Source organism: Galeopterus variegatus, unplaced genomic scaffold (assembly GCF_000696425.1).
Source record: "Galeopterus variegatus unplaced genomic scaffold, G_variegatus-3.0.2 Scaffold15, whole genome shotgun sequence".
Taxonomy (NCBI): domain Eukaryota; kingdom Metazoa; phylum Chordata; class Mammalia; order Dermoptera; family Cynocephalidae; genus Galeopterus; species Galeopterus variegatus.
Window position 1 is genome coordinate 500,632 of NW_007726126.1, and position 24,991 is coordinate 525,622.

Consider the following 24,991-nt stretch of genomic DNA (forward strand, 5'->3'; position numbering starts at 1 on the left):
AAGGGAAAAAAGCCTTAGGATAAAGCCAATGCTACAGACAAGAAAATTCCAGAGAGACAGAGAGAAACTGGGTCCTTAATGAAATAAAGAAGCTATTCAGTTATACCGTATGTCCAATATCTGATCATATGAGGAAATATCTTAGTCTATTTGTCCTGCTATAACAAAAGACCACAGACTGGGTGGCTTATAAACAACAGAAATTTCTCACAGTTCTAGAGACTGGGGTGTCCACGATCAAGGTGTCTGTAGATTTGGTGTCTGGTGAGGGCCCATTCCTCATAGATACCACCTTCTAGCTATATCTTCATAAGGGCGAACAAACTCCCTGAGGCCTTTTATAAGAGCACTAATCGCATTCATGAGGGTTTTACCCTCAAGATCTAATCACAACCCAAAGGCCCCACCTCCTAATATTGTCACCTTGGGGGTTAGGATTTCAACAAATAAAGTTTGGGGAGACAAACATTCAGATCATCGCAGGTAGTAAGTAACTATTTTCAGCTAGTTCAAAGTTTTCTGATACCTGGAATTAAAAACATCCTAACTGGATAAAGGTATAAACACAATGATTGTGACCATATAAAAATATATATGCCTGGGCCGGCCCGGTGGCACACTGGATAAGTGCGCCGCTTGGGAAGCGCGGGTGGCGCTCCCACCCGAGGGTTCGGATCCCACATACAGACCGGTTCCCGCTCACTGGCTGAGCGAGGCACGGGAGCAACACCGAGGTTTGCAATCCTGTTGCTGGTCCCCGGCCCGGTACGGGGGCAACACTGAGGGTTGCGATCCGTTGCCGGACACGGAAAAAGACAAAAAAGACAAAAAAATATATATATATATATGCCTGTGAACAATAAATCAGAAAGTGGCACACACAAATTAAATAGTTGTGTTGGGGGTAGGATTATTGGTGATTTTAAACATTTAGTTTCTTGAATAGGTAATATATACCTAAGATATAAAATTACACCTATAAGGCATAGAACTCAAAAGACACTAAAGGATATACAATTAAATTAGCCCCCTTTCCTATACCTGTGGCCTGCTGCCCTGCTACCTGTACACCTTCCCAGAGGCAACCACCACTACCAGTTTCTTTCGAATTGATGCAGAGATATGCTATGCATCTACAAAAAGTATTATTTTTCTTTCCTTTCTTCCTTTTTTTTGGGTGGAAGTGTGTATGTGTGTTACCTAATAATCATCTCAGCATTCACAGAAAGTTGTCTCATTTTTTAATGGCAACATCAAAATTCTACATAGAAACAGTAACTGTGGAAAGATTTGGGTCACTAGGGAAGCTGTTTCAGGCATGATATATCAGATTTCATAGTAGCCTAGACAAAATTGTCCATTGAACGAAGCCCCTCCCTCTAATCGCATGCTCAGTGGGCAACTCTATAATAGTTAATGCTGACTCTTAGGGAATATGATACCAAGAAGAAGATGCCCTGCAAAGGGGCACAGAGTTAACTGTCCCCAAAGTGATTGAAGAAATTGTTTTCTATGGCATATATCATTTCTTGGGAGGTTGAGTGGCTTGAGTTGGTCCTGGAGTGCCTGCTCACATGTGGGAAGCCAGCACAACAAAAGGCAAAACCCTGGACTAGCTAAGCACACCTGTGAAGTGCGATTTTAGTAGCCAGCTGGTCTCTTCCTTTCGTTTCTCTGATGTCTCTCTTGCAAGAGACAGCCCTGAAGCATTCTACTTCTGAAGCATCTCTTCTTCAGGAAGATTCTGCCTTTTGTTACAATTATAGAGAACACTGACTATGTATTAACTGACTACCTTCACATGTTAAGTTATTCTATTGCCTCTGAATTGTGGCAACTGTTCTGAACAGAGTAAGATGCAATCCAACCCAATTAGCCATGGAAAATCTGAACTATAGTATACAAACAAAAAAATAGAAACTTTCTAGCCCTGGGAAAAATCTTCTGTGTTCTCCTCTGTAGCTCTTTATGCCCATAATCCTCAGGAAGCCTCAGTCTAGACATCCATCAGGAGACTAGGGACTCTTTAATGAGAAGGGTACAGAGCACCTTCTATGGGCACTGTACTTATTTAGGTGTTTCCTTCCCTGAGCTTATTTAATTCTCACAATGTGAATTGCAATTAATCCCATTTCACTGAGCATGAAACTAAAGACCAGAGTTTAAGTCATTTACCGAAGGTCACAGAATTAATAAGCACCAAAAATAGAACATGAACCCAGATCTGACTCCAAAAGTCTTTTTTAAAAAACCATTATCATATTGTATCTCATTTATTTATTTGCTATTAAACTCTTTTCATTTATTTATGAACTACATCAAATACAGATGAGATCAAAACTGATTTAAAGTTTACATATAGTATGATTTTTTAAAAAGTTTATATAATAGGCTGAATTAATTCTTAAAATTATTGTTATAGATAGTAAAAACTCTAGATGTGCAAATCAAATATTATTTATGGCTACACATTTCTCCCAACCTCTTACAAGAGCTAAACATCAAATTTATAATTAATGTCTCTTAGTAGCTTGACTGAACAAGAAATGTTAGGAAATGCAAAATAAGTACAAAGTCCTAATAACTTTTCAAAAGCTGTTTTCATCCTCATACCTAGATTACAGATTACAAACATTATTTCCATTTCTTTAATTAGTGGACTAGTTCCCAGACTACAAAACAGGTGCTATACCTTAAGAGACATTAGAAGTTCCACAGCGAAAGAATTTTAAAGAATCAAACCAAGAAAATCCCATGTTCTTTAAGATTGGTGTGTAAAAGGATTCCCGTAAGAAGTGTATTTCTATTGATATCTGAATCCCCATCTGTTAAAATGAGCTTTTTTACTCAAAAGAACAATTCTCTATTATGGAAAACTTCTAAAGTGATATGCTTCCTGAAACAATAATGTATTTTTCCAGTAACAGCACTTTCATAGACTTACACAAAAATCCAAACTCTGAAAAATCAGAAGGCATTATACATCTTGAGAAACAGCAAACAAATGACTGCTTTCTTCCTTAAAACACAAGCCCCCCAACATACTGAATTTAAAACATGATTACATTTATAACATTTGGATAGGATTTACTTATAAAAAAATATCAAGAGCCTGTCCAGTATGTCAAATGAGCCACAGTTAGATTTAAATTTTAAAGCAGGATTTCATAAATATCCAACTATTATTTAAATAACTGCTATATTCAAAATGCATTCATACATATCGTTATAACAAACTTCACAACAGTCCTATGAGCTACATAGTACCCTTAGTTTACAGATCAAGGAGTTGAGAGCCCAAGATCATGTATCTAGGAAGTGATAAATGTTAAGACTTAAACCAAGTCCTTTGGATTTCAAATCTCATTATACTAGATGCTTTACTTCAAACTGTTAACCAGAAACAGAGCAGTGTGACCAGACAGAAGGCTAGAAAAATCTATGTTCTAGTCAAGACTCTACTGTTCCTAGTCCCTGATGCACTATCTTCCCTTCTTGTCTAATTTCTATTCATTCTTCAGGTCATCACTTAGACCATCCAAGGAAGGGTTAGGTGCCCCCTCACATTCTTCTAGAGAACTCTGTACTTACTCTACTGTAGCATGTAAAGCATAATTCTGCATTTCCTGTTTACCCAGCTTTTCCCACACCAGGCTGTAAGATCCCTCAGAGCAGAGACTGTAGAATCTTGTTTACTACTGTGTCCCTTCTGCCTAGCGTAGTATCTGGCATATGATGGATACCAAAAACCATATGGTGAATGAATGAACTCCAGCTCCCTCACCAAGCATGTTACCCCATTCGCTGCAGAAAATGGGATAATCCTCAAGGGATTATTTTCAAATTCAATGAAATAATGTATGTAAAGCACCTAGAAGAGTGGATACAGAGTGGGCACTTGATAGATAACAGCTCTTATAATCAAGGACAACAAAACATCATATCTGTATTTCTGGAGATGAGGTATGGCCAGAAGAAAATGTTATCTATAAAAATCTTTAAACCCTTCATTCCTGGTTAAGTCACCATTACTATAGTTTTCGATAAATATTTACTGAGCCCCTTTAAGGTACCTAAGGTACAGCAGTGAAGGCAAAGTAGTTATGTCAAGTTCTAGAAACAAATAAAAATCATCTCCCAGGACCCACAGGAAACTACAGCAGAGTTTCTGTAGGTGAGCTCTTGATTGGGTTAAATAGCTGCTTGGATTACAATAAACAGCAAAGTGTATGATGGTGAAGATTGTTTTACACTAATACAGTACTAATAGATACATGGCCCTAGTTCTAATGAAGGCAAATTCTGTAGAAATTCTAACATTTTACTTTTCAACAACAACAGAAACAGTAAGTTGTGAAAAACCCAAGGGATCATCTGATTTGATCTCCACCTAATACAAGAATCCCCTTCACTGCTATATACCACAGAGCATCAATTTTAGAGTCAGACAAAGCTAGATTCAAATCTTGGTTCTGCCACTCCTAGCAAATTGCTTCACATCTGCAATGTTTGTAAAGCATAGTAGGCCCTCAGTAGCTATTATTCAATTTGCTTTCCCTTCAAGATCTTTCACCATTCTGACTATCCTCCTGAGAATGCTAAAAATAGGCTAGCCAGTTAGCTCAGTTAGATCCCTGTTGATAACACCAAGGTCAAGTTTTCAGATCCCCATACTGGCCAGCCACAAAACAAACAAACAAACAAAAAAACACACAGTGCTAGAAACATAGTGCCCACGACTGACCACAGTGCTACAACAGTGATCTGGCCATTCCAAAGCCTAAGCAGGACTATCGCTTCATTACACCCAGATCATGAAGGCAATCAAACCAACAGATATTTACTGAGCACCGACTAACAACCAACACTACAGCAAATGACCAAATTAGCTTGCTTTTGTGCATTTTGCACGTGCTTTAGTGCCAACTGGATAAAATTGTCAAGAACAAAATCTAACTGTTTATTTACGTAGGGATGAGTCAGGAAGCAGAGCTTATTTTCCTGGGCTCAGGGCCAACAACCTCACTTCATAGCCTCCTAAACTAAGCACTTTGGTGAGGGAGAAGAGAAAAAAATGTGACAGGTATCATTCAACAAGAGATATAGGAAAGAATGGAACCTTGGCTTGCAGAGCTGTGGAGTGTCCTCAGCTTACAGCAGGGTCAGCAAACTTTTTCTGTAAAAGGGCATATAGCAAATATTTTAGGCTTTAAAGGCCATACGGTCTCTGTGGTAACTATTCAACTCTGCTACCACAGCATGAAAGCAGCCATAGGAAGTACCTAAATGAATGAGAGTGGCCATGTTTCAATTAAATCTTATTTACAAAAGCAAGCAGCAGACCAGATTTGGTCCACAGACTATAGTCTGGTGACCCCTAGTTTAGTGTATTGTTCCTGGCACATAGCAGGCACTATGTGTAAAAGTATCAATAAATATCAAGTGTGTAAGTGTACAGCAGCAAGAGAACAAACTATTATGCTAATACCATTTCAACTTATTTAAAAATATTCTATTTTATCTATCTTTTATTGTTGCTGATTATAGTGATGGTATTCAGGTGAACACTTTGACACTAAGAATATCATTTAGCTTGAGCCTGGGCAGCCAATGCAGCTTCTTCATGCCACTTAGTTTTCTTTGCCAGTTTCCAACATGTTAAGGATTCATATTATTCTGCGGCCCTTTTGACTGATGCTATCATTACAAGGCAGGTAATAATTATGAGTCCAATCATTATGTACTAAGCTTTCACTGAGCTTTGTTTCTTGCAGGACATATCATTTCTGGAGGAAACAGAGGCAGGATCTTCTCCATTGATGTGAAGCACCCAGTCCACAGAAGGATTTTCTTGTCAAATTGCAAAGGCTTGGGCTCAGCAGATCTTGTGAACTTTCCCTGCTTGGGGCCCACAGCTCCCTGGGGAGAGATCTTGGGATGGGAGAGTCCCTGTAGGCCTTTGTGCAGCTTCTAGAGGCTTTCCTGGAGTATAGGAATGACTATGTGCCCAGGCAGAGTTCCAGGAGGCTCCCCTTGGCTGCCAGCATGCTGAGCCCTTTCTTGTGCTGGCACCTGTGCTTATACCCACACCTGAGCATTCTCTACCCATCTCAGCCTGGTTTTGCCCATGATGCTCCCAGGGAAGCCCAGAATGTGCCTCAACTTTTTATAGGGTTACTAGATTACCATACCACCCGTTTGCCTCTCCCATTACTTCACTCCTACCAGTATTCCTAGCTAGTCACAAAGTCCTTTAAATGAGTAAACTAGAATTCAGAGCAGTTTGGTACTTAGGGCACATACTATGGATTTGGCTCACTCACACATATTCCAATCTTCATCTAATGTACCTTCGTAGATTGCACAGGTTGCAAAGATAAAAATGCATTTCTCAGACTGCCTTCAGCTAGGTTCCATGTGAAGTATGCATAAAACAAACGTACTTCACAGGGCCTGCTTTTCTAAAGCCTTGCAGTTTCAAATAGACCTTGCAAAGGACAGGAAATATTCCCCAGGCTATATAGTCTCTGTTGTAAGATAAAGAACTGTAACACAGCAAGGTCGCTGGCTCAAAGACAGGTTACTGATTGATGTATAAAGATACTGGGAAATTGCTGTAAGAAGAGAATGTTTGCTAAAATCAAGCTTTTGTTAGTGGATCAACTTAACTGCGTTATAGGATGTCACCTTACTGAATGTTACCACCTTCTATTGTTAAACTTGTTAAACTGTACTTAGCAAAAACCCCACCTATGTTCTCTTCCTGGAACTTCCTAGTCTAGAGAATAAATGAGGGAGGAGAACCTCAATTCGTGGTTAATTTCCCAAATGGAAGGAATGCTTCTATCTTGAGTGTTCTGGGAGATTAACTCCTTCTCAGGGCTTCTCACTGCTCAGAAGAGATGGGCTTTGGGTAATCTTTGGCGGCTCCGTCACCCAGGGGGAAAGGAGTGACAAATCCATGGGAGGCAAAGCAACAAATGGTGACCCTGACGTGATGAAATTCTGGGTCCATGGATCAGAGACTGACCTGCCAAGCCTTGGAAAGGAAAAGAAAGAGGACATCCACCACCCATCCCGACAAAAGGGAGGCCCCAACAAAAAGGGGGAAAAGAAAAAAGATGCCCAGAAAAAGAAACAGGATATCTACTCATCCCGTCAAGAGGGAAATCCCAGTAAGAGGGACTCATCCCGGTAAAGGGGATCACAAGGGTGGCTTTCAATTAAGTGATTGCACGCCTGCTGCAGTGTCTACTAGGGCTTTGCCCGTAAGTTTTGCTTTCTTACTCTTTCAATTCTCTATCTGTTCTTGCAATTATGGGTAGTTTACTGTCTAAGAGGGAAATTCAACATAGTTCAGTCCTTCTATGTCTCCTTAAGGTAGCAGGTTATAAAGTAACCGTCACTAACTAAATTATTACTGATTACAGTGGTTTGGAAATTTTGTCGAATTGCTTTAAAAATTATTCAGAACCTTAACAAAAGGAAAAAACATGTTTATGCCATTACAGAGGATGAAAAACAATCCTCCTCCTCTCCCCCCACTTCCACCTTTGGAGGTAAATAACTCATTTATTCCTTTGATGGAGTCCTGTCTTAAAGAAGGACATAACACAGGAGTTGATGCTCGTCATGTCTTTCTTGTTGTAAGAACTGGGACTCAGTCGAGACATGAAAACCTCCCATTCTCCTTGTTTGAAAGATTTTAAAAGAGCATAACAGAAAATGGCTTACATAGTACTTTTACAAAGGGATACTTAGAATCAATTACTAATGGGTATGATATGACCCCTTGGGATTGGAAAACACTCGGAAAAACTGTTTTAATTCCTGCTCAATATACTGTATGGCTACAAGAATATCGGGAAGCCTTACATGCTATTTCACTCAAAAATGTAATGAGGTTTAAATTAGCATGGAATGTTACTTGATCAAACAACTAGAGCAGCCATAAAGGCTTGGAACAAAATTTTCCTCAAACAAAATCTAAACTTCAACTTCTTGCTTCCCCTTATGCGTTTTGGATACAAAGATTAGATAAGACTCAGCCACTGTTGACATTATCTGTTGAACAAAAATTAATACAGATTTGGGGGCTGATCTTACCATAATTGCTAAAAAGGATTGGACTCCATTATGGAAAGTAACTTTTTTTTTTTTTTTTTTTTTTGTCTATTTTGTGACCAGTAAGGGGATCACAACCCTTGGCTTGGTGTCGCTGGCACCACGCTCAGCCAGTGAGTGCAACGGCCATCCCTATATAGGATCCAAACCCGCTCCCGAGTGCGCCACAGGGCCGGCCCTGGAAAGTAACTTCTTCACCAGTTACACTTACTGGATTAGGCGGGTTCCAAATCCCTCATCAAAGTAAAAATCTTTTGTTGTGTACTGGCCCCAAGGGACAAACTGCCTCCATTATGCCTTATGTTCCAGATCTACCTCAAACCCTATGGAGCCAAGACCTCCCTGCTCAATGGGATATTTATATTGGGACATCTACTTCAAAATTTATCATGATGGCCACAGCCACACTCCCACCATCCAAATTACAATGGACCCCTGGTCTTACGGTTTGGGTGGAACAGTAGCCTCTTAAAGGGGAGAAATTAAATCAAGCTACTTTACTTGTTAAACAACAGTTACAAATGGGACATTTAGAGCCATGGCATAGTCCCTGGAATACTCCCACTAAATCTTTTGCTACTGTTAGACAGGGACCCACTGAGCCTTATATAGATTTTATTAATTGTCTTCAAGATGCTATAACTAGACAAATTGACAATGCTCATGACAATCCAGAACTGCTATCACAAGTTTATTTACATTTAGTCAAACAAGTTAATAATGCTGGCTTACAAGTAGCTCCAGATAAAATCCAAAAAAAGGAGCCTTGGAAATGCCTTGGTTTATTTATTTATTTATTTATTTATTTTTGTCTTTTTCCATGTCCGGCAACGGATCGCAACCCTCGGTGTTGCTCCCGCGCCTCGCTCAGCCAGTGAGCGGGAACCGGTCTGTATGTGGGATCCGAACCCTCGGTGGGAGCGCCGCCGCGCTTCCCAAGCGGCGCACTATAGCAGTGCGCCACTGGGCCGGCCCCTGCCTTGGTTTTTTAATCAGAGAAGTATATGGCCACAAAATATCTTTCCATATTCAGGAGCCTTTTGCTCTAAATGATTTACAAAAATTACTTGGCCATATTAACTGGCTCCACCCTTCTATGGGTGTTCCAACTTATCAATTACAACATTTGTTTAATACCTTGAAGGGAGACCCTGATCTGTCCTCCCCTGGTTACTTAACTGAAGAAGCAAAATTAGAATTAAAACAGATTGAATCCTTTTTACATTCCAGACAATTAACACGTTTTATTAAATATGAAGTCATTCATTTCAATATTTTAAACACCCCATATAGTCCCACAGGTTTGCTTTGCCAATTTCTTCCTCAAATAGGAGTCATTGAATGGACTTCCTTGCCTCATCAACAAAAAAAGAAATTATACACTAAATTAGGACAATGTATTTGGCTGCTCACTGGGGGAGGACACCATTGTCGAGTGCTTGCTGTGTGTGATCCTGATGTTGTTAATCCTGGTCTTTCTGGGGCTGATTTTTGCTCTGCCCTTGAACAATCGGAGTCTTTACAGATGGTTATGGTTGATTTTGTTGGTGGGATACAGTTCTCATTACTCCATGATAGAGTTTTGCAGGGACTCTGAATGCTGCTCATGCAGTTGGGATCCTGTTTATCCCCTATTCCCCTCCCTCAAGCATTAACTGTGTTTGTCAGCGGTTCTGGCAGATCAAGAGGGGGATCTGTGGCATGAAGGGAGCAGGGAATCTCGAAACATTTTGTTACTATCCATCATCAGTCCACTCAAAGGGCTGAATTGGAAGCTGCAATAGCAGCTTTCCAACATTTTTACAATCAGCCACTTAGTTTAGTGGCTGACTCTGCCTATGTAGTTGGAGTCTTACAGGTAATTCAAATGCACCTATCCATGAGGGAAATGATTTTCTTTTATTTGAAATGTTTCGACATTTACAAAAATTTATTCAAAAAAGACATCATCCTTTCTATGTAACTCACATGTGTTCTCATCCTGGTCTTCCTGGCCCTTTATCATTTGGAAATGATATGGCTGATCACTTTATTATGTATAATAATGTTTTACAGAAAGCTACTGATTCTCATCAGTTTTTTCATCAGGGTGCACAAGCTTTGGCTAACATGCATCAGATCTCTTACAGGCAAGCTCAAGATATTGTTCATGCTTTTCCCGATTGTCAGAGGTTTTTCCTTGAGGAATAAAAGGGAATGAAATTTGGCAAATGAAAGTCACTCATTATTCCACCTTCGGACGTCCAGGAGAAACTGCTAAACATGTTAAAAAAACATTGTCTTTCTGCCTTTGCCATCATGGGGATTCCAAATCAAATTAAGACAGATAATGGACCAGCATACACCTCCAAAGTCTTTCAAGTATTCTGTGACAACTGGAACATTAAACATGTCACAGGAACCCCATTTAACCCAAACGGACAGGCAACTGTTGAAAGAGCTAATGGCCTTCCTAAATCTCAAATAGGTAAACAAAGGAGGGGTAAAATAGATATAGGAATGGCCTCTCATGAACAGGTCTTTAAAGCTCTGTTTACACTAAATTTTAAAAATTGTAACTCTCAAAAATTAATGGCCACAGAGCAACACTTTCTACCTCCTAAAAAGAGACCTAGACCCTTGGTTTTATTCCGCCATCTGCCAACGGGACGACAATGGTTGGGACCTGTCGAATTGTTAACATGGGGGAGAGGGCATGCATCTGTTCTCTCACCCACAGGACTGCTATGGATTCCTGCTAAGGCTGTTAAAACTTATGTGGAACCCCAAACAAGACAAGGAATTGAATCTGATCCCAAAATCTCAACACCCCTCCATCACACCTCAATCCATCTCACCGGGGATGTTACACATCAGACCACCCATAATGGAAATAATGACAACAAGCTCCAAATTGACCCCGGGGGGCCGGCCTGGTGGCGCACTGGAGAGTGCGCCGCTTGGGAGCGCGGCGGCGCTCCCGCCGAGGGTTCGGATCCCATGTGGAGACCGGTTCCCGCTCACTGGCTGAGCGTGGTGTGGGTGCAACACCGAGGGTTGCGATCCCGTTACCGGTCAGTAAAAAAGACAAAAATAAAATAAAAAAAATAAAATAAATTGACCCCGGGGTAAATTTACAAACTTCAGCAGTCAAATAGCTTTCAATAGCTCAGCCCTTAAGCTCAGTAACTCATTTGAGAGACAAAAACTAACCTAAAATCTACCTGTTTAACTAGATGGTCTCAAATTTTCTGGTATCTAGCTGGTTATCTTAAACAGACTTCTAAATTTTCTCCTACTCTTATCTACGTATTTCTTCACAAAATCCTATAGTAGAATTCTATGCTATTTTCTTAAAAGGAAGAAAATCTTCTCTGTGTCTTCTTGAAAAGGCTTGCATACTTTGCTTTACATTGTAAATTTGTCTTACTTTCTTTAAGGCAGGGTGAGGACTCACCAATAAGTCTGTTAAAAAAAACACAATCTAAACCTGACTATCCTTTTTACTAGTGAGCTTTTTTTTTACATGTTGCACAAAACCTGTAAGATCCTTGTTTGTTTTTGTTGTTTATGTCCGCATATATGCATGTGTAAGCTGCATGTTATGTCTATATGTTCATGTCTGTATGTGTAATTGTGTTGTCGGCAAGGTACCAAATTGGCTTATAATTAATGTGTGCTCATTAAATAAATAAGTATACTTTTCAAGTTCATGTGACTTAAATTTTCTAAAGTTTTGATAAATATATTTTCAAAATTTGATTTAAACCTTTTAACTAAATTTGTCTCTAGGTCAATATGTCTCCTTGTTTTCTCAGCTCTGCCTCCCGGCCATGCTGGGAGAAACAATATCTTTTAGACATTATCTTTGTAAATACCACCCTCTGTCTTAAGCTCCACATGGCTCCAAATGCCACATGGAAACCTGGGACCCAAAATGGCTAGTGAAAGGAAACCTATGCCCAATATCACATAGGCCTTAGTTAACATTAACTGATAAGGGTATAGATCTAATACACCAAGTTTTTGGCTGGGAAACCATAAATATGTATTTGGTAAAAATAGCTAAAACTCAAACTGAGCTTTGTATAATTTGCTCTGATAAATGGACACCTATTTACTAACCTGAGTGTATAAAAATGTTCTTATCAGCACACATCGTTGCCTGGGTTTACCAATCAAACAGGATTACTAGCAGACTTTTCACTTGACTGCTCTTAATACAAAATTGTAAAAGGTTTTCATTGTCCCTTAGATAACTGCTTTAAGAAACTTATTTCATGATAATTTCTTGTGCTCTCTGCCTTTGAAACCCTCTGTCACTTTGATTTTACTTTTTGTAATAATTTGTGATTTTTTTTTTTTTTTTTTGTCTTTTTCGTGACCGGTGAGGGGATCACAACCCTTGGTGTGGGGTTGCCCGCACCACGCTCAGCCAGTGAGCGCACCGGCCAGTCCCATATAGTATCCGAACCCGTGGCAGGAGCGTCGCTGCGCTCCCAGCGCCGCACTCTCCCGAGCGCGCCACGGGGCCGGCCCATAATTTGTGATTTTATTCAACTAAGTGTTTTAAGCCTTTTGTTACTTGACAAAGCTTTCCAAAACTGAAAGCTCAACCTTTTTGGTTTAAAATAACTTTGATGAGTTCCAAGGGCCCTGGAGCTTCTCAAAGGATATATAAAAAAATGTATCAAAACTAATTGGCTTATTTAACAAATTAGACTATATGGGAAAGCATTGTCAGTACTGAAGGTGTTGTGGATATGTGTTCCAAAATCTTGTAAGGTTCTTAAATATCTGTGTCTTGATATGAATCCTACCAGTCATAATCTTGGTTTATAATTTTAAAATGTTAAGTTTTCATATATTTCATGAAAAAACTCTGATAGGTACAGTTTCCTGACAAAGTTTGAGTTCACACCTTTAAACTAAATTTCCAAAATTCTAATGAAGAAACTGATAGGTTTGTGAAATTGTTCACAAAGGTCAAAACAACAAAAGTTAATTAGTGAACTAATTAAAAAGAATTATGAGTTTTTTACAATTTCCTTATTTTGAAACACTGCTGGTTCTCTTAATGTTTCGTTTTCCAAATTTAAGAAAACTCTCTCTCTCTCTCTTAAGCTATCCATAACTAACAACAGTTTGGTAAAATATCATTTAAAACAGACATAAATTTGTTTGACTTATTTGATCCCCCCCAAATTTAATAACTTTAAGTATCCTTATGATTATTACGGCAATGTGGCTATTTTTATATGTTCAATGAAATTAACTCTCTCTCTTTATAACAGGATATAATTTAAAACTTTGGATATTAAGATAGCACGTCTCACTTCTAAGTTGCTGACCCCTCCTTCATGTTGCCTTAATTTGGTCTAACTGCTGCTTCATCCTGCTGTTCATCTTTCCCCCTGACGTGGGACAGATCACCATGTGGGGAAGAGCCTTCCCAGCAGCATGGGATTTATACAAAGAAAAGTAAGACCTTTTCAATCAAGATATTGATCATCAATGCTTTTATGAGGAATGCCTTGATCATAAAGGGGGAAATAACGGCTTCTCTACAAACGCAGTAATCTAAATTTTCTTGGCCTTAAAGAGGGTGTTTGTAACTTGGATGAGACATCTTGTTCCTAAACAAAAGTCTTGTAAAATTTTACAAAAGGCTAGATGCTTTAAAAACAATAATGTCAGGTCGGCCTGTGGCTCACTCGGGAGAGTGTGGTGCTGATAACACCAAGGCCACGGGTTTGGATCCCATATAGGGATGGCCGGTTTGCTCACTGGGTGAGCGTGGTGCTGACCACACCAAGTCAAGGGTTAAGATCCCCTTACCGGTCATCTTTTTTAAAAAAAAACAAAAACAAAAAACAGTAATGTCCTGGACAGATGAACATTAACAAATTCTCTGGACTCAGAATCAACTATTATATGGAGCAGAATCCTGTGCTGGAGTTTCAACAATTGGTAATTACACCCAATTCACAGCACCTGGAATGATGCCATTGCAACCACTCTGAGATGATGACATCATCATTCCTCACCTGAAGTAAATTAAAAGGACTTGCCATGCTAAATGATACCAACTTTGCTTTAAATGTTTTTGTTTTTTTTTTTTTTTTTTTTTTTTGTCCTTTTTTTGAGACTGGCTGCACTGCGCTCAGCCAGTGAGTGCACCGGCCATCCCTAAATAGGATCCGAACCCGTGGCGGGAGCGCTGCTGCACTCCCAGCACCGCACTCTCCCAAGTGCGCCACGGGCCCAGCCCTAAATGCTTGTGTCTTAACTGTGAAAACCTGATCTATAGCTTTTGCTTTTTCTTTTAAATAAATAAAATGGGGGGAGATGTGAAGTATGCATAAAACAAAAGTACTTCACAGGGCCTGGTTTTCCAAAGCCTTGCAGTTTCAAATATTGACCTTGCAAAGGACAGGAAATTTTCCCCAGGCTATATAGTCTCTGTTGTAAGATAAAGAATTGTAACACAGCAAGGTTGCTGGCTCAAAGACAGACAGGTTACTGATTGATATGTAAAGATACTGGGAAATTGCTGTAAGAGAATGTTTACTAAAATCAAGCTTTTGTTAGTTGATCGACTTAATTGCATTATAGAATGTCACCTTACTGAATGTTACCAGCTTCTATTGTTAAACTTGTTAAACTGTACTTAGCAAAAACCCTACCTATGTTCTCTTCCTGGAACTTCCTGGTCTAGAGAATGCGGGAAGAGAACCCCAATTCGTGGTTAATTTCCCAAATGGAAGGAATGCCTCTATTTTGAGGGTTACAGGAGAATTAACCCTTTTTCAGGGCTTCTCACTGATCAGAAGAGATGGGCTTTGAGTAATCTTTGGCAGCTCTGTCACCCAGGGGGAAAGGGGTGATAAATCCATGGGAGGCAAAGCAACATTCCAGGTGTGATTTAGCATCTATCAATCAAACACATTCTCATGAGTTTTACATAAGGAATGAAATTAAATGGGGAAAGAGGCAGAGTGCAAAACATGGTTCTGGAGCCAGGATTTTTATCAATGGCATCCTGACTCAACAGGCAGCTTCCTGACTGTTGAAGAAAAAGTAGCTCCCTCTGTGGCCCATTTAGTGGTGTGGCTCTGGATATCATTCCTGGAAATTCAACCTAGTTCTGTATCTTTAGCCTTTCCAACAATTGTATGAACCATGTAACATCCTGTAATAAATTTCTTTCTACTTAAATTAGTTAAAAGCCTATTTTGTTTTCTACAAGTGAATGCTGAGCAATAAAGTTCCCGTTCCCTAAGGTCAAACAAGTATTAGGTGGTGGAGCTCAGACTTGAACTCAAATCAGTCTGTCTTCAAAGCCCCATTCACTCAATTACTATAGTACTATACTACTGCAGTTCTGTGAGGAGGCCATTCTCCCTCAGATCTCCTGGCTCTTTAGATGTTTGCTTCAGCTGGGATTCTCTTTCATACCTACTAAACTGACATATTCAATTCAGTTCATACTAGCTAAGGGGTATTCTGCTTTGCGAAATGTCCCTGACCACTACCACTGTGTTGAATCAGAGACTTTCATTTGTTTTTCCACAGCACCTACGCTTCTCTCCACTGTAGCACTTACCAGAATAAATACACAGTTAATGCTGCTGAATGAATGATACAACATGAACTAATATCATGGGGAAACATACTTGTAGGATGGTTCAGCTGGACTGCTTCATAATATGTTAGATGCAATAAAGGATAGGAAAGCATGAATAAAGTATAAAGTACTGCTATCCACCATCTTAATTCTTTGTCTATGTCCATCTTGACTACATGAGCTCTCTAAAGGCAAAATCCTACCTAGCTGATCTGGATAAGAGTACTTCAAAAAGTTGGTGCAAAGATTCATATTATCTTTTAATTCTATTTTTCCAGGACCTCAGTGTATTGAACAGAATTGTTTCTCAGTGTACGGAACAGAATATTCCATTAAGAATTATTAATTGGCAACTGTTTTATTTGGAAAGTGAATTTTTAAAAAATAAGTATTAGTTGAATGTGACTGATATCAATATTCCTCGGGGCAGATCAAAAGAGATCTCAACCAAGCTGCAAATGGTATCATATTTTTCTATCCTTTAACAGCAAGAAATACTGCTTTAGCTAAAGGCAAATGAGTTTCAATTCTTCTCATATCATTCAGGGGCTGGCCAGTGAGCTCAGTTGGTTAGAGCATGGTGCTGACAACACCACGGTCCAGGGTTCAATTCCTGGACCAATCAGTTGCCAAAGAAAACCAAAACCAAAACCAAAATACTCTTTTCATATCATTCAGGCCATTTTAATAAGGACTGGTGGAGCCTACTGGTTGCTCCCCAATATCTCTTTTCTCCCCTTCTTCCTAAGTAATAATCATCAAATGTTAACCAGGCACTAGTCACCCTGAATAAACAAAGCATATCCTAGCTCCTTGAAGCTAGATATGTGATTCAAGCTCTAGACAATGGCATGTAAGTAAAATGACTGTGTGCAGCTCTTGGGAAGTATTTTTGAAAGGGGTGGGTGCAAATGATGCCCTTCACTTGCCCTTTCCTTTTTAGATTTAGATAGTTAGACTTTGGATTGTCAGGCAGAGGCCACGATGCAGAAGATGGAGACAAAAGAAAGAATGAGCCTAGACCCCTGATGGTCACCTCAGTCCTGTCCTGCCTATGAGAAAGAATTAAACTTTCCTTTTGTTTAAGCCACTGTTACTTTGCATTTCTATCACCCACCCTAATTAACATACAAGAAAGAAAAATTAAAGACAGCTTCCTAGTAACTATTTCTATTTTGTACTACTCATCCATGAAGTCATGAATATGCAGAGCTTTTTTAAAAATATGCTCAAACCACAATATAATCCAAATACAAACAGAGCATAAAACCATGTGTGAGTACAAGCCAATGGAGTCAGAAAATTAAGCCTGGGCCGGCCCAGTGGCGCACTGGAGAGTGCGAAGCTTGGGAGTGCGGAGGCACTCCCACTGAGGGTTCGGATCCCATGTGGAGACCGGTTCCCGCTCACTGGCTGAGCGCAGTGCGGGTGCAACACCGAGGGTTGCGATCCCGTTGCCGGTCCCCGGTACGGGCGCGACACCAAGGGTTGCGATCCCGTTACCGGTCAGTAAAAAAGACAAAAAGAAAAAGAAAATTAAGCCTAATAACCAACACTGGAATTCAAAACAGTCAAGCTAAGCATAGCAATGTTAACTTTGTAAGAGGAAAGGGATGATCACCTTACCTGATGGTGAGCTCCAGTAGCTCCTGGGCTCCCTGAGGGTCCAGGTGCTGAAGACTATACACTCTTTCAAGGCTCTGCTGCAGGAACTGCTGGGAAGGATCCTCATGAGGCACAATGTTGGGGTAAACGGTTGATGACACTAGTTTTCTACCTGGTAACTAAGCAAACATCGTGGGGTTATGATGCCATCAAGTTCTGTGGCTCAGCTTTTGGTAACACAAAGAAATCAAAAAAAAAAAAAAAAAAAAGAAAACCAAACAAAGAAAAGGGAAAAAGGCTAAGAGATTCCATAAATAACCTTTCTCCCCTTCTCCAGCTACAGTGAGAGAGAGTGAAAGAGAGAAAATGCAAACATGGTCTACCCAAACACAGCCACATCTGCCAGAAGAAAAAGAAAAGAGAATGGTATATTATTTTCTATTGCTAACTGAAATGGGACTAAAAATTAATCTGTTGTGACATTTATATTTAAACTTTATTTTTCACTTCATGGAAGAGTGATGATTTATTCCCAAATAAGTTTATGTAGCATACAATGAAAAATGTCTTATATGAGGATAATATAATTCTTATTCTTACTGTTAAAAGTCGTTACCTTTTAAGAAAGGGATGGGGAGGGGAGAGCAAAGAGAATTTCATTTTTCATTTTGTATCTTACTCTATAAAGTATAAATTTTCTAACAAAACACATACATTATTCTAAAGTTATTTGGATTTACCTAAGCAGGAATGAGTTAATACAAATAGAGAGCTTAGAAGAGGGCCTGGAACACAGCATTCATTAAGTGTTATAGCTATTATCATTATGGTCTATTTTAAAATTTTCTTTCTGTATCTCTAGGTTTTAAAAATAATAAAGATATTATTATTAAAAAATAAACACTGACTTGTTGAGAATCACGGCTTGATGCAATTGTTAAAATATAAATTTATTCAGGCACAGGAAGATAAATACCACATGTTCTCACTTATTTGTGGGAGCTAAAGAAGTTGAACTCATAGAAGTGGAGAGTAGAATTGTGATTTTTAAAGGCCAAAAAGGGTAAGGGGAGGAGGGATAGGGAGAGATTGGTTAACAGATATAAACTTACAGCTTGATAGGAAGAATAACTAGTAATCTGCAGTAATGCTAGGTATCTATAACTAACAATAACTTACTGTATATTTCCAAATGTCTGGAAGAGAGGAGTAAAAATGTTCTCAACACAAAGAAATAATAAATGTTTGTGGTGATGGCTATGCTAGTTGTTAACCCTGATTTCATCATCGCACATTGTATACAAGTATTGAAATATCACTTTATACCCCATAAATATGTATGATTATTTTACATCAATTAGAAAAAATAATTTTAAAAAACAATTTAAATTCTTGGTCTAAAATATAATCCACTGTTCCAGATTCCCTTTTCTTGCCTAACATCACATATTCGATAACCCAGGGACACTAAAAAAAATGAATCTTCTTAGAAGGTAAAGGATACAGAAGCAGAAGTACAAAACAATGTGAAAGAGTCCAAGACAGAATGAATGAACAAGTTTTCAGAGAATATATAGCCTGTTTTCTGCTATCTAATACCCACAAAGCACCAAAATTCAAAAAAGTGAAAGTAAGAACAACAGATGTTTTCAACATACCCTCAAGGCAGGAACAAGGTGAGAAAGACTGTCTCGGAGATAGGCATAGTGCCTAAAGGTGTGATCTGAGAATAATGCTGGCATTGTTGGGCACATTTTAGCAGCATTGAAAATAAGAACCAAAACTGCAATGTCTGATAGATCAATAGGTTAAGTAAACTTGGAAGTATAAAAACTTGAGCTTGGCTAGAATCTACCACGCCTACTTCCCACTCCCAAAATTCTCATTAAGGGAGTAAGATTTTCTAATAATCAAAGAAATGCAAATTCAAACCCAATACATTCCCTACTCAACCCACACCCCCTCAATTACCAAAGGTTTTTTAAAAAATGTCCAATGCTCCTGAGAATATCAACAAACTGAAACTCTCAGCACATTGCCTATTAAAATATATATTGGCACTGGGGCCGGCCCCTGACTCACTCGGGAGAGTGTGGTGCTGACAACACCAAGGCCACAGGTTCGGATCCCATACAGTGATGACTGGTTAGATCACTGGGTGAGCATGGTGCTGACAACACCAAGTCAAGGGTTAAGATCCCCTTACGGTCATCTTTAAAAAATATATATATATATATATGTGTGTGTGTGTGTGTGTGTGTATATATATATATTGGCACAATCCCACTGGATAACAATTTGGTACCAGTCAGTAAGTCTTATGAATGCTGAATAATTCCACATCTCAAAATCTACTCTAAGTAGGGCCGAGCCCGTGGCGCACTCGGGAGAGTGTAGCGCTGGGAGCGTGGTGGCGCTCCCACCGCGGGTTCGGATCCTATATAGGGATGACCAGTGCCCTCACAGCGCTCACTGGCTGAGCGCGGTGCGGCCGGTCTCAAAAAGGACAAAAAAAAAAAAAAAAAATCTACTGTAAGTAAATAACCTAATATTACAGAATCATTTATAATAGCAAATAATCAAAAATAACCTAAATGTCCAAAAACAGAATGATTATACAACTTGTTTTGCCTACTTAGATACAAATATTACACAATCAGTAAAAACTGTATTTATAAGGAATTTATAATATTGTATCATAATCATTTTTTCATAAGTGAAAAAGGCAGCTCTAAAATATATAGAGAATATAACAGCTATCCATTATCAAATATTTGTTGATGAAATAAACTATGTTAAAAAAAACTAATAGCATCAAAATCTCAACCCCAAGCTTTTAAAAAAAGAAGGAAATACACCAAAATATTAACAGTAGATTACTATGGCTAGTAGGACTTTAGGTGTTAAGTATGAAGTTTCTTCTTTCTATATTTTTGGGTTTTCTTTTTATGTATATTAATTTTATAATGGAGGAAAAATCAGAAATTAAAAGATAAACATGGCTTTCAATCCTCCATATGTTTCCCTGTGCAAGAGCCTGATATTTGCCTACCCAATATCCATCCTTCCCTTTTTCATTATTAATACTGATTTTATTCCAGATATTCTCTAACTTCATGTCTAGAACCTGCACCTGATGTCTAGAGCTCTAGCAACAATCCTTAACAACCTGAAATGGTAGAACAGAAAAAGAGGAGATTGCATCACCAAGAATCATGTGGAGCTGCTATACTGGCACTGGAATGCTTACTTCTAGACTTCTCTTACATCAAAGAAAAATAAAAATCTTAATTTGTTTAAGCTACATTTGGAGGCCATCTCTATTACTTACAGCCAAACATAATTCCTAAATACAGTAGTCCCCCCTTATCATGGTTCCACTTTCTGCAGTTTCAGTTACCCAGGGTCAATTTCAGTCCAAGAACAGGAGAGTATGGTATAGTACGATATTTTGAGAGAGAGAGAGAAAAAGAGTCCACTTTCACATACCTTTTATTATAGTACACAGCTATAACTGTTTAATTATTAGTTATTAATCTCTTACTGTACCTAATTTATAAATTAAAATTTATCATAGGTATGTATTATAGGAAAAAACATACTATATATAGAATTTGGTACTATCTTTGGTTTCAGGCTTCCAATGGAAGTGTTAGAATGTATCTCACTGTATATGCAATATAGTAGATGCTAAATAAATGGCAAAAATAATTATTAGTATTAAATGGCAAGGGTGAGTACTGTGAAACAAGAATGAAAGCTAAGAATAATAATCACCAGCCTCCCTCAGAACATACTCTTTTACCTAAAGGAAATGAAAAAAATAAAACTCAGACCACACTAGCTACACTGCAGAAAGATGCCAAAGTTCCCCGCCAAGTCAGCAGGGCCCATCCTAAGCACAGAGGATACAAGCTGGATCATCCATATCTGGTTCAGCTGTGTCAAAAAACGGGTGGGTGCTCAGGAGCTCTGGCACCAAAGGAAGCACTAGAGTTGGATGCCGACTTCCCAGAAACTTCAAGCACCTGAAACAAACAAGTAACAACCCTCATCAGTAAATTAATGAAATACTGAGAATTGGAATCAGAAAACCTGATTTGGAACTGGAAATTCTCAATCATCCACTTCTGCTAACTCTTTGAATGCAGATAAGTCATCCAATTATTCTGAAACTTAGTTAATTCATCTTAAAAAAAATTGGTTATTATGAAGATAAAAGAGATGGTATGGCAGATGCAGATTTATTGGTTATTTAACCAATAGCCATTTCCCCCATTTTCCTTGCCAAGAGAACCCTGACTTTACTCAGCTATCAGGCACTCAGCAAAATGCACAGAAAAGGCAGGCCCAGCCCACCGTTGGTCTAAACCTATCTTAGCAATCTCATTCCGATTTTCCAGTGACTTGTTTGTTGGTAGTCAAGAAACCCAGTTCTGGTCAGAGGAGCAAGAGGAAGTCTACTGGGGAGCTTCTCAGGAATGTTTTTCTAACCAAATAAAAAGAGAAATGCAGGGCCAGCCCGGTGGCGCACTGCTACAGTGCGCCACTTGGGAGCGCGGTGGCGCTCCCGCCCAGGGTTCGGATCCCACATACAGACCGGTTCCTGCTCACTGGCTGAGCGAGGTGCGGGCGCAGCGCCGAGGGTTGCGATCCCGTTGCCGGACACGAAAAAAGACAAAAAAAAAAAAAGAGAAATGCATAAAATGGAGTCCCCCTTCCTTTCTGTCTTCAGATATTGTCTTATGAGGCAGCCAGCTATCTTATCACTCTGAGGAGAAAGCCAAGAGAACTGCAGAGAAATCACCAGAGCCCTAACCTTGTTAAGCTGTTGAATCCTGAAACCAACCTTCTAACTTCTTGTTATACAAAAAATTAGATCTTATTGTTTAAGATATTTTTCATCAGATTTTCTTTTAATTGCAAGCAAAAGCATTCTAGCTGATATACGAGTGAAGTTCTGAAATCAGAGACTTGGTCTGAAACTATGTAGCCTTGGGCAGGTAACTTTCTTCGTCTACAAAATGTGATTAAAAGTCATTACCTTATAGAGTTGCTATAAGGATTAAATGAATATGAAGTATTTAGCAAGGTGTCTGTCACATAGTAAGAAATCAATAAATGTTAGCCATTATGACTACGTGAAGGCCCTTTTATAAGCTATAAAGAACTGTACAAGCACAGTAATTGTGTATTATTATTATTTTTTATTTGTTAAATTCTGGTTTAGAAGGTGCAGTAAATTGAAAAGAAACAAATCGTAATCTCTGTCCTCACTGAGTTTATAATCCCGATGAGGCAAAGATGACTAACACTACAAGGTAATGAACTATGAAATGAATGACACTCCACTTTCTCCCTGTCAAAGAGATTGTTATGATCAGAGACAGTATCACACAGGAGATGGGATTTCACCAGGGACTGGAAAATGGGTAGATCAGCAAAAGACAGATAAAAACAAACACCATGAACAAATCCTGAAAATATGGGATATGAAAGGCATCTTATGTAAAGCATTTATCTAGTTAGAAAACATGCTTTTCCCAGGCTGATGTTTTTCCTTCTATGTGGAAAGAACTTCATTCATTCATTTTCTGGCCTCTCTCAGCCCCTTTATTCAATGTGCCTCAGGGTAAAGGTTGCAGTTTGGTCTCCAGGTGCCACTCCTTCATTTTCTCTCTCTTTCTATTCATAACGCAGGTGGGGGAACAGAAGTGCTATTAATTGGGTACCTGTAGGACCCCTACACATCCCACACCCAGGCCTCTCTAAAGCTAGTCTTCAATTCTGGCTTGTTAATGTAGTTAATTTCTTACAATCTCATCTACTTCCCTATTTACATACTTCTTACTTCTCTCCCTGCTATTTGAGGGATAGGTCTCTGAGTCTAATCCATTTTAAAGTCTCCATAGTGATTGGGTTATAACAAGTAGTAAGGATTTGTTGAATGAATTAAAGATATATAAACAAAACAAACTACCTCCTTCAAAACTTTTATCTGTGCATCTATCTTTATCAAAATCTGACAAACATGCCACTCTGACTATTGTGTTATTTTTTTATCATATTCTTTTTTGATATTTCTAAATGAAGTCACCATTCCTGGAAAGAGATGCTAAAAATTAAGTGATTATTAGAATAGGTAACTTCAAAATCTTTTGAAGCACTATATAGTTAACGAGTTTTTTTGCCCACAATTCACCCAATAAAGACAGCCTCACATAATTATTCGGGGTGGACAAAATAACCACAAATCTTATTTTAATGCTTGAAAAATGTTCTGTGAAATATTCCATAACAACTTCTTCATCAAGCAGAATTAATTATTCCTTCTATGTCTCCACAGAACTACAGTTACTGACATAGGTGTTTATCGCCACTATAACCCCCACACACCAAATGACTGAGTGCTCCTTGCAGACAATCAACAAATGCATGCTGAATTGAGCTGAACTGGAATGTACAAACATGAAGAAATGGCAAAACAGACAACGTGACATCGAAAGCGTTACCTAGAGCACGACTCTTTGGGAATTTTTAGTTCATAATATATCTTCCAAGTACCACAGTTTTTTGCCTTTCAGTAATTTTTTTTTTCCTTTTTGTCTTTTTTCGTGCCCGGCAACGGATCGCAACCCTCAGTGTCGCGCCCGTACCGGACGGGGACTGGCTACGGGATCACAACCCTCGGTGTTGCTCCCGCACCTCACTCAGCCAGTGAGCGGCCGGTCTGTATGTGGGATCCGAACCCTCGGCGGGAGCGCCACTGCGCTTCCCAAGTGGCGCACTGTAGCAGTGCGCCACCGGGCCGGCCCTGTAATTTTTTTTTTAATCAATAAACTATATATATTTGGAGTGATCTCATCACATAAGCTCATTTAAATATGTGGAGCACCATAACACATATTTTATATTACATATATGCAAGTAACATTTCGGTGGTTCATAAACAGTGTGAACAGCCTGAAGGTGATCAGTAAAGCTAAAGCTAATCAGGGGGAAAATGAGTGTGATTTCCCATCTGTAGGTCAAGTGCAGGCCCTGTCTCTAATCTCTGTGATGATGGTTGTGATCCTATACAAAATGCAAAACACATAAAGGAGTAATTAATACTACAGGAGAAAAAGGAAATGTAATTGAGTCATCTGTGTACCTCTAACACCTACCACAGGACTTGGTGCATAGTCAGCACACAGCAGGCACGTAGTATTTGCTAGGTGGATGATGGACATATTAATAAATAATCTAAAATGTGATATTCAGTTTAAGAATTAGATTCCTGAGAGTTTGGTTAAGTTGAATCAGGTTTCTAAATTAAAGGCCAAATTGAGGGCCATACTCAAAATCTATGATAATTCACCGAATAATGTCAGCATTGTACACATTATGGGACTGAGTAAGTAAACAGGCAAAAAGTCCTTACTTCCATATGGAGTCTCTATCAGTAGGATACTTAGTTAAATTTTTCAGCAGTTCCACCAATGCAAGATGAATCCCTTCTTTTGTTGAAACATTAGTACAGCATAAGAGTTCATGAAGAGCCTCTCTAATATCTCTGGATGAATCCTTAAAAAAAAAAAAAAAGGTAATAGTAATAGCAGTAGTCACTGTTGGTTATCAGACCCAGCTTCCATCCACCATCCCCTTCTCCCTTAG

The 24,991-nt window shown here is 39.0% G+C and overlaps 1 protein-coding gene across 1 annotated transcript in view; it reads right to left on the reverse strand.

Annotated features, from left to right (window-relative positions):
* Positions 1-24,991, reverse strand: part of INTS4 (integrator complex subunit 4) — a 124,390-nt gene that overhangs the window by 19,244 nt on the left and 80,155 nt on the right. The window contains exons 12-15 of the mRNA XM_008565996.1: positions 24,759-24,901; positions 21,248-21,363; positions 18,994-19,127; positions 17,357-17,514 (exon numbers count right to left, since the gene is read on the reverse strand). Of these exons, the coding sequence (XP_008564218.1) occupies positions 17,357-17,514; positions 18,994-19,127; positions 21,248-21,363; positions 24,759-24,901 (551 nt within the window). The remainder of the gene's footprint in view (positions 1-17,356; positions 17,515-18,993; positions 19,128-21,247; positions 21,364-24,758; positions 24,902-24,991) is intronic.